Source organism: Lepidochelys kempii, chromosome 10 (assembly GCF_965140285.1).
Source record: "Lepidochelys kempii isolate rLepKem1 chromosome 10, rLepKem1.hap1, whole genome shotgun sequence".
Lineage (NCBI taxonomy): Eukaryota > Metazoa > Chordata > Testudines > Cheloniidae > Lepidochelys > Lepidochelys kempii.
In genome coordinates, this window is record NC_136389.1 from 35,216,722 (window position 1) to 35,225,995 (window position 9,274).

At 44.5% G+C, this 9,274-nt stretch overlaps 1 protein-coding gene across 5 annotated transcripts in view; it reads left to right on the forward strand.

Moving 5' to 3' along the window:
* Positions 1-6,044, forward strand: part of XPO6 (exportin 6) — a 113,671-nt gene extending 107,627 nt beyond the window's left edge. For 4 of the 5 annotated variants that reach the window (XM_073362839.2, XM_073362838.2, XM_073362837.2 and 1 more), the window contains 2 exons: positions 1,627-1,857; positions 5,329-6,044. In XM_073362839.2, coding sequence (XP_073218940.1) covers positions 1,627-1,857; positions 5,329-5,430 — 333 coding nt within the window. In that variant the 3' untranslated portion in view covers positions 5,431-6,044. The remainder of the gene's footprint in view (positions 1-1,626; positions 1,858-5,328) is intronic. The other variant, XM_073362840.2, reaches the window with a different exon arrangement.
* The last annotated feature ends 3,230 nt before the right edge of the window (positions 6,045-9,274 follow it).

A 9,274-nucleotide genomic window follows, 5' to 3' on the forward strand; every position in this document is an offset into this window, starting at 1 on the left:
TTCTTCAACCTTGGGTCAAGTGCTCTAGCTATCTTTAGAAATCTCACTTTGGCACCTTCTTTGCATTTTGTCAAATCTTCAGTGAAAGTGTTCTTAAAATGAACAACATGTGCTGGGTCATCATTCGAGACTGCTATAACATGAAATATATGGCAGAATGCGGGTAAAATAGCAAAGGACATACAGTTCTCCCCCAAGGAGTTCAGACACAAATTTAATTACAGTATTTTTTTAACAAGCGTCATCAGCATGGAATGCTGGAATGGTGGCTGAAGCATGAAGGGGCATATGAATGTTTAGCATATCTGGCACATAAATACCTTGCAATGCCAGCTACAAAAGTGCCATGTGAACGTCTGTTCTCACTGTCAGGCGATGTAAATAAGAAGCGGGCAACATTATATCCTGTAAATGTAAATAAACTTGTTTGTCTTAGTGATTGGCTGACCAAGAAGTAGGACTGAGTGCACTTGTAGGCTCTGAAGTTTTTTACATTGTTTTGTTTGAGTGCAGTTATGTAACAAAAATATCTACATTTGTAAGTTGCACTTTCACTACAGAGATTGCACTACAGTACTTGTATGAGGTGAATTGAAAAATACTATCTTATCTTTTTTGCAGTGCAAATATTTGTAATGAAATGAAAGTGCATATTTTTAATTACAACACAGAATGCAATATATATGGAAATGTAGAAAAACATCCAAAATATTTAATACATTTCAATTGGAATTCTATTGTTTAAGTGCGGTTAAAACTGCTATTAATCGCAATTCATTTTTTGAGTTAATCACGTGAGTTAACTGTGATTGACAGCCCTAGTATGGACTCATCAGTGGAGGAAGGCTAATGATCTCTGTGTGAAGCATTTGACCCTCACCTTGGCAGGCTGCAAGGTATTTGACCTTTAAAATCAAGTCATTGTGATTTGTCGTGTTGAGTTCCCCCCACTTCAGTTCTGGCATATTGGCCATTGTCTTGAAGGACTGGAGGTAGAATCTGGGGCTTAGCCCTCCTGGCTACCAGATGAAAGCAGAGATCCCAGGTTAGGACCAGCTACCACAGAGGAACTCTGTCCTTGACCTGTGTCAGTAGCGATGCCACAGCAGGCTGTTGTGGCTGGTGCAGTAACTAATCTTCAAGACTTGTTGGAACCTCTGGCATTGGGTGGGAGTCATACGGGCTGGAGTGAGAAAGGGACTTATTGATCTCCTGCTCAAGGAGTGGATGTTTAAACTGCCTTTGTTCTTCTGAGTCCATAACCACTGAGCTGAATGGGGCCAAATTCACCCCCTGCCTTACACCAGGGATTAATTTGGCTCACTGTTCCAGTCCCTGCAGACTCAGCACTGCTACACTGGGGTGTGTTCTGCACGGTCAAAAGGAGCTAGCAGCTTCTGTTCCTAAGTGAAAGCTGAAATCCTAGAGAAACCATTGAGGCCTCCAGCAAAGTGGTGGTCAGATGCAGCTGTGCTTACTGCCTTGGTCTGGCCTTCGCTGTTAAGAACTGCTTCTCCCCTTAGTGGGCACACTGACATGGCACTATGTACTGGCTCAGTCTGACCCTGCCCAGGGGGCTTGGCAGCTTGGGAGGATATGACTGAGTGTGCTTCTCTCGCCCTGCAGAAGATCTTCCGGACAACTATGCTGTTTCAGTTTGTGAATGTGCTGCTTCAGGTGCTGGTCCACAAATCGCATGACCTGTTGCAGGAAGAAATTGGCATTGCCATCTACAACATGGCCTCAGTGGACTTTGATAGCTTCTACTCGGCCTTTCTCACAGAGTTCTTAGCCAGTTGTGACGGCGTGGACTCCAATCAGAAAAATGTACTGGGAAGGAATTTCAAAATGGACAGGGTAAGGGGAGCAACGCTGCAGAGGGGTTACCTCTGAGCCAGGTACTAGCATGCATCACAGCAGAGTTATATCATGACACATTCACTACCAGCTGGAGACCTGACCCCTGCGAATTCCCCACCAAACAAAAGGGATTTCTCAGAATCGTCACTAAAGACGTGTGGCATTCCTATTGTCCTCTGTGCCTGCAACTGGAATTTCCTAGGGCTGCTAGCAAATCCAGCTGCTGTCTTGTCTCTGATTGTCTACCCAGCTGTGAATGAATTGACATATTGGGGGAATAAACTTCACCTGTGGCACTTACTCACAGGGCCAGGACTTACTTACACTTGTTCTGGAACAAGGTCACCTTGCCCAACCAAGAGCTACCCTAGCAATTTACCTGCAGCTCAAGAGCTGTAGCAAAGATGTATAAAATAGTGTAGCTGCAATCTCATCCATCTCCTGCAGGCCTTTTGGATAGAGCTGGAGTAAGTGGGGGGCTCTAATCTCCCCAATGTGCACATCCTTATGAATAGGGCTGTCAAACAATTAAAAAAATGAATCTCGATTAATCACACGATTAAACAATAATGGAATACCATTTATTTAAATATTTGTGGGTGTTTTCTACATTTTCAAAGATATTGTTTTCAAGTACAACACAGAATACAAAGTGTACAGTGCTCGCTTTATATTTTTGATTACAATTATTTGCACAAAAAACAGAATAAATAGTATTTTTCAATTCACCTAATACAAATACTGTAGTGCAATCTCTTTATTATGAAAGTTGAACTTACAAATGTAGAATTATGTACAAAAAAACTACATTCAAAAATAAAACAATCTAAAATTTTAGTCTGCAAGTCCACTCAGTCCTACTTCTTGTTCAGCTAATTTCTCAGACAAACAAGTTTGTTTACAGCAGGAGATAATGCTATCCACTTCTTGTTTACAATGTCATCTGAAAGTGAAGAACAGGCGTTTTCATGGCACTGTTGTAGTCGGTGTTGCAAGATACTTACGTGCTAGATGTGTTAAAGATTCATATGTCCCTTCGTGCTTTGACCACCATTCCAGAGGACATGTATCCATGCTGATGATGGATTCTGCTCGATAACAGTACAAAGCAGTGCGGACTGATGCATGTACATTTTCATTATCTGAGTCAGATATCACTGACAGAAGGTAGATTTTCTTTTTTGGTGGTTCGGGTTCTGTAGTTTCCGCATCTTTTGCTCTTTTAAGACTTCTGAAAGCCTCCTCCACACTTCATCCTTTCAGATTCTTAAACTTTGGGTCCAGTGCTGTAGCTATCTTTAGAAATCTCACACTGGTACCTTCTTTGCATTTTGTCAGATCTGCAGTGAAAGTGTTCTTAAAATGAACATCATGTGCTAGGTCATTGTCAGAGACTTCTGTAACAGGAAATATATGGCAGAATGCAGGTAAAACAGAGCCGGGGACATACAGTTCTCCCCCAAAGAGTTGAGTCACAAATTTAATAAACGCTTTTTTAACGAGCATCATCAGCATGGAAGCATGTCCTCTGAAATGGTGGCTGAACCATGAAGGGGCATACGAATCTTTAGCGCATGTAAATACCTTGCAATGCCAGCTACAAAAGTGCCATTAAAATGCCTGTTCTCACTTTCTGGTGACATAAATAAGAAGAGGGCAGTTATCTCCTGTAAATGTAAACAAACTTGTTTGTCTTAGCAATTGGCTGAACAAGAAGTAGGACTGAGTGCACTTGCAGGCTCTAAAGTTTTAAAGTAAAAGTTCTAAAGTAAAAGTTCCAACCTTTTCACTTCCAGAGTTGCTACATTTCCCTGGGCCACTTCCCCCCAGCTCCCCCACTTCTCTCTCTCAATGCCTTCTTCACCTTTACCTTAGGGCTCCCTTTCCAGTGGCTTGAGGGTGTCTTCATTACCGAGCCCTTCAGCTGCACTTGCTCTCCTCTGCCTGACTGGAGTGAGCCCTTTTATAGTATCAGAGGGACCTTAATTAGAGTCTGGTGTTCACATTAGCTTAACAGCCTCACCTGACTCTTTGCAGGCTAATTGGAGTCATGTGCCCACCCTAGCCTGGAACAGCCCCTGCTCTGGTCAGTCAGGGAACAGAAACTGCTTATCCAGTGGCCAGTATATCTGCCTTCTGCTACTCTGCTGTACCCAACTTGCCTGGGTCTATCACGTAATATATATATATATATATATATCTCTGCCTACTGTATTTTCCACTGCATGCATCTGATGAAGTGGGCTTTAGCCCACAAAAGCTTATCCTCAAATAAATTTGTTAGTCTCTAAGGTGCCACAAGTACTCCTCGTTCTTTTTGCTGATACAGACTCACATGGCTACCACTCTGAAAACTGTTTCTTTTGTTTATCATATTTATAATAAAAATATACACTGATTTCAATTACAACACAGGATACAATATACATGAAAATGTAGAAAACATCCAAAATATTTAATAAATTTCAATTGGTAATCTATGGTTTACCAGTGCAATTAATCGTGATTAATTTTTTAAATCGTAATCAGTTTTTTTGAGTTAATTGCATGAGTTAACTGCAATTGACAGCCCTACTTATGAAGTATACCTGGCAATGATTACAGACCAACTTCCAAGCTCCTGGGAGCGCACATGGCCTTTGGGTGCTCCTGATCTAGAAGGGGATTTGTATGGAGGGAGGCAGGAAACCTGGAAGAAATAAGATTGGCCCTACTGGGTCAGATCAAAGGTTCATGTAGCCCAGTATCCTGTCTACTGACAGTGGCCAGTACCAGGTGCCCCAGAAGGAATGAACAGAACAGGTTAACATCAAGTGATCCATCCCCTGTCACTCATTCCCAACTTCTGGCTAACAGAGGCTAGGGACACCATCCCTGCCCATCCTGGCTAATAGCCTTGATTTCCTTGTTGGCTTCTAATATAGCCAAATGCAGTTGGAAAATAGGAGTTTTTGCTTCCATGTGTCCTGTCACACTAGGAAACTTGGGAATTGCCCTGTGTGGCTCCACTGCAAAGAAGCACCCAGGTTGCTGTTCTAGCAGATGGCTCCTCCCCTGGCCAGATGATACCAGCTCATGTTCTGCGTGCCTAGGCACACTAAGAAATCAGTCCTGTAAATAAAACCCAGGATTTTCAAGCTTCTCTTGCAGGCAACCCCATTCTCAATAACTAGCCATTAGATTGAAGCACTATTCCAGGCAGAGAAGTGGCTTCTCTTAATATGAGATTTCAATAAGAGCATATTTACATCAAGGATTTGCCCTGGGATCAAGCTGTGGGGGGAACTGCCATAAGGTATTCTTCTGGCATCTATGGGAGAACTGGATTACAGGTGAAATAAATAGGGGCTTTTGTCTTTGCTCATTGATTTACTAGGACAATGCCAAATACTGCTCTCTGTGGTAAAACAGGTACTTGCAGGCCCTACTCCATTGTCACTGTAACTGTGTTGCTTGATCTTTCTCCAGGACCTGCCATCTTTTACCCAGAACGTGCACAGACTGGTGAATGACCTGCGTTACTACAGGCTCTGCAATGACAGTTTGCCACCTGGAACTGTGAAGCTATAGTTTCTGCACTGGACTCATATTGATCACTGTAAAGAATGGATTTGTACTTCTTTTGTCACCACTTCCTCTCCTCCCTGCTCTCGTCAGTACTCGAGGATGATGCAGTGTCTTGTGCATGGGCACATGTTCTTGGATTCACGCACCACCATGCTTCCTTACCCAACCCAGAAGCCTCCCCACTGAGTCAGCAGCACTGCCCGCAAAAATGCGTCTTAACGCCAACCGTAGGGCATTCCCATCATATGAAAAGTCATCTTGCTGGGTTCTTGTTTTACTAATGTAGCACTTTGTTGCGTCCAGAGATTTCAGTGAATCGTCTTGACAAATCTTGTGTGTGTCAATCATGAGGCAGAAACGCCAAAGACTACTTCAGACATTCGCACCTTCGCATCATTCCACCTTCCCGCCCCTGCCCTGCTCTTGGAGGAGAATTGTGATGTCGGGACTGGTTCGGCACTTGTGTCACTCCCTTTTGTTTTAAACTGCCTTGAAGCCTCCCTGCTATTTTCAGGGATTTAGAAACTTGAGGGTTTTTTAATGTTTCCTCATCATTCCATTGTGATACTAAAACAACATGCTTAATGGAAATAAAGTGCTTACTTTGTTGTTTTAAATAGCTTCTTAGCTCCATCAAGTTGCTTTACTAGTTGGAAAAGCATTTCTTACCATGGGAAGTATGAGGGGGAGAGGCACTGGGTTCTTGCCCTCCTGCCCATCCCAAAATGGGAAGACATCTTCAAAGGTGCATGATGCTGCAGCATGGGTTACCTGGATTCAAGGTTAATAGACCAAGGGGTTTTTATCTTGGAGGTTGAGCGGCGGGTAAAAAGTTCAACAGTCTCCATTCTGACTGGGCCAAAGTTTATGATGGCCCCAGTAGCACATTTGTGCCATGGTTAGGCAACTGGGACATGGTCTTTGCTTTTATGGTCTCTAATTTCTGTGACGGTCCTGTCTGAAGTATTACTTCATCATCTGATCCCCACTAGGGTGGTGAGGCCGTCCAGAGCCAGGGTTGAATGATTTGCATACCCTTGATGTTCATGGATTCACGTGCCACCACTGAGGAAGCAGTGCTGCTTGTTGGAAGAGAGCAGTTGTTCTGGTGCATCCTGAAATCTCAAGCTAATTTCCTTTAGGTGGTGCATACCTGAAGGAGTTTCCACCTAGAAAGATGTGCAGGTTGATCTTGCACTGTAGTGTTGGCAAAGGAGACTCTTAACAAGGAGCCTTGCAGTAGCATTGCCAGTGTGCACGGTGTTCCTAAACCAGGCATTTTTGGGGAGCAGGAATATTCTCATATCCAGGTAGGGGGGAGAGAGCGCTCAGTCCTATTTTGGTTCTAAGAGCTCCACTTCCATCTTGTGTTTCTGAAAACAGTCCCCTCACTTGTACAAGAAGGTAGCTGGCTGGGTGCTCAGGGCCTTGGCAATGCCTGTGTGTGCACTGAAGTTCATCCAGTGGGGGTTGACTTCTGCCATGGACACAGCACAGCCATTTCTGTGCACTGCTTCCCAGGCTGGCACCCGTTTTGCGTGTCTTTGCACAATACTTAGAAGTCATAGTCAAAATATTGACTTGGGATGAAAGTGCATGTTTTCCCCTGTCTGAACAATTAAGCAAGGGCAGGACTCTGGAAGGAATCCAGGCCTGGATGATAGAGTGACTGGAGTTCATACTAAAGCTACCAAGCTTTATTCACCCATAAAAAGAATCAAAAAGTCCACAAAGGCAATTGTTTGCACTTTGTAGGTCACCTGTAAGGTGGCTAGTCTCACCAACCAAAGAAGGTGTTCATCTGTGGTTCATAAGATCCCTATATCTGTGACTGACATTATCTGAAATTGCTAAACTCTAGCATTTGTCTGTCATCCATCTTTGTCACGCAAGGCCTATGCCAGCATATCTGAGGTCACTATAAGTTCAGGCAGAGTTGGTCTTCCATGATAAAAGCTTTGGTATCTGGTGGTAATTGAAGAGACTGGTCCTTTTATTATGTTGGCTGTCCCTTCCTTACAATAGTAAGCAGATTTTCCAGACCGTTTCCTAGTATGCTTCCACGTCCTGACTGGCAAGCAGATGACCATGCATGTTAATCAAGTGTATCTGCTGTCCCTTCCCGTCATTGCTGTGGGGCATGGGAGCAACCCAGTGGCTTAACCTCCAACCCTGCTGGCAGAGAGATGCCAGCGCAGAGTGGGAAGGTTAACGTTACAATTTGTAGGTGAGAGACAATCCACAGTGAATTAAGCTTTATTGTGAAGGGGGGATGTTTACACTAACCACTGGAGATCACTGTGAATGGACTCTACTTCAGGGAGTGGGGTGACACTCAGGCTACAGGGACTGGGTGAGAGGGTACCGGGAACATAGGGCCATGTGCGTTCCCTTTGTGATGTCAGGGGTGACACTCAGGCTACAGGGACTGGGTGAGGGGGTACTGGGAACACAGGGCCATGTGTGTTTCCCTTTGTGATGTGTCAGCACCAGGGTAGAGTCCTTGATACTTGGCTTCTTTAAAAGAAAACAACTTTCATGGTGCCACTGTTCTGGGAGCAATGACCTGCTGCATTGCAACAAGCTGTGACATTTGCCCCTTGGAACGCAAGGGGACCGTAGATCAATGACCAGGTAGCTCTTTGGAGAGTGTCTGCGCTGGCTTCACTCAGATGAAAAGGTTTAAGGGACCAGCATAGAGAAGCTGAGCACAGTGAGAACAGGCCAGGAATATGACTACTGATGGACTATCAAATGGCCTTGCTTTGGAGCTGTGTGTGGACTGGAAAGGGGAAGGAGGCACCTTCTCTTCCATTAATGAGAGCTGCTCCAGAGCAGAATTCCCACACTGTTGCTTTAAAATTTAGTAGCTCTTTTCCAGCTGTTTTGGGAGAAAATGGACCGGTCTTCATGGATGAAGCTCTCCTTGTTATCTGGCTTGAAGGCAGGGCTACTTCAGAGCACATCCAGCAGCCCCTTTGCATGTCTGTGGTTGTATTGACAAATGCAAGTGGGATTATCTGTGGATAAAAGGCTTGGTGTATTTGGCCTTTCAGTCTCTCCTAATGAGATTAATTCCTCTGTAACAGAGCTGCCTCTTCCTTCTGCCATTAAACCAAACTCCCTTGTACACACGCTGATACCCTGCTGTTGTATATCGGGATCATCTGGAAAGAGGTGGGAGATGGAGAAAAGCCCTTCATCTTTGTTGCCCATTTGAATCAAAAACTCCTGTCAATTTCCCAGTGGCTGCTTGTTCACATCCACTAGTGCTCCTTTGTGGGCAATCTGAGCAGAGAAGTTATGGGTCAACGGGACCCTGAGAGGGAACTCCCATTTCATTTATGGGTTGATGCATCCACCAGCAGTGTGATGTCAGGAAGTTTGTGACTACCTTTGCTGACTCCGCATCACGTCTGCAGTGCTTAGTCTGTTTGTTTGTACATCACCCTTCTTTTCCACTTGCAGTAGCCTTGACTATTTCAGCATATGGCTTCCACTTTCGGGAAGTGGGAAGCAAGATCTCGATGGAGTCTATCCCTGGTCTGTCCCTTTCTCAGCTGTTTATGCTTCCAGCATGCAGGGGACAGAGTTGCAGATATCTCAGGCCTCCTGTCTCCACTGCCTCTGCTTTCTTCTTGCCTTCTAGGAAGGAGACAATGAAGGAGACAGAAGGAAGAGGCAGGTCTGGGATCAAAAGGGAAAGTGGTGGTGACTGCCTCTTCTCTGGTCATTTGCCTCATCTATGGTCAGAATGTAATGGGTAGGCTGATGATAGCTGAGACACTGTTCTTCCAGAGCTGTGCTGGCTTTGCAGGGATTGTATCAGTTTGCTGTCAGGACAGTG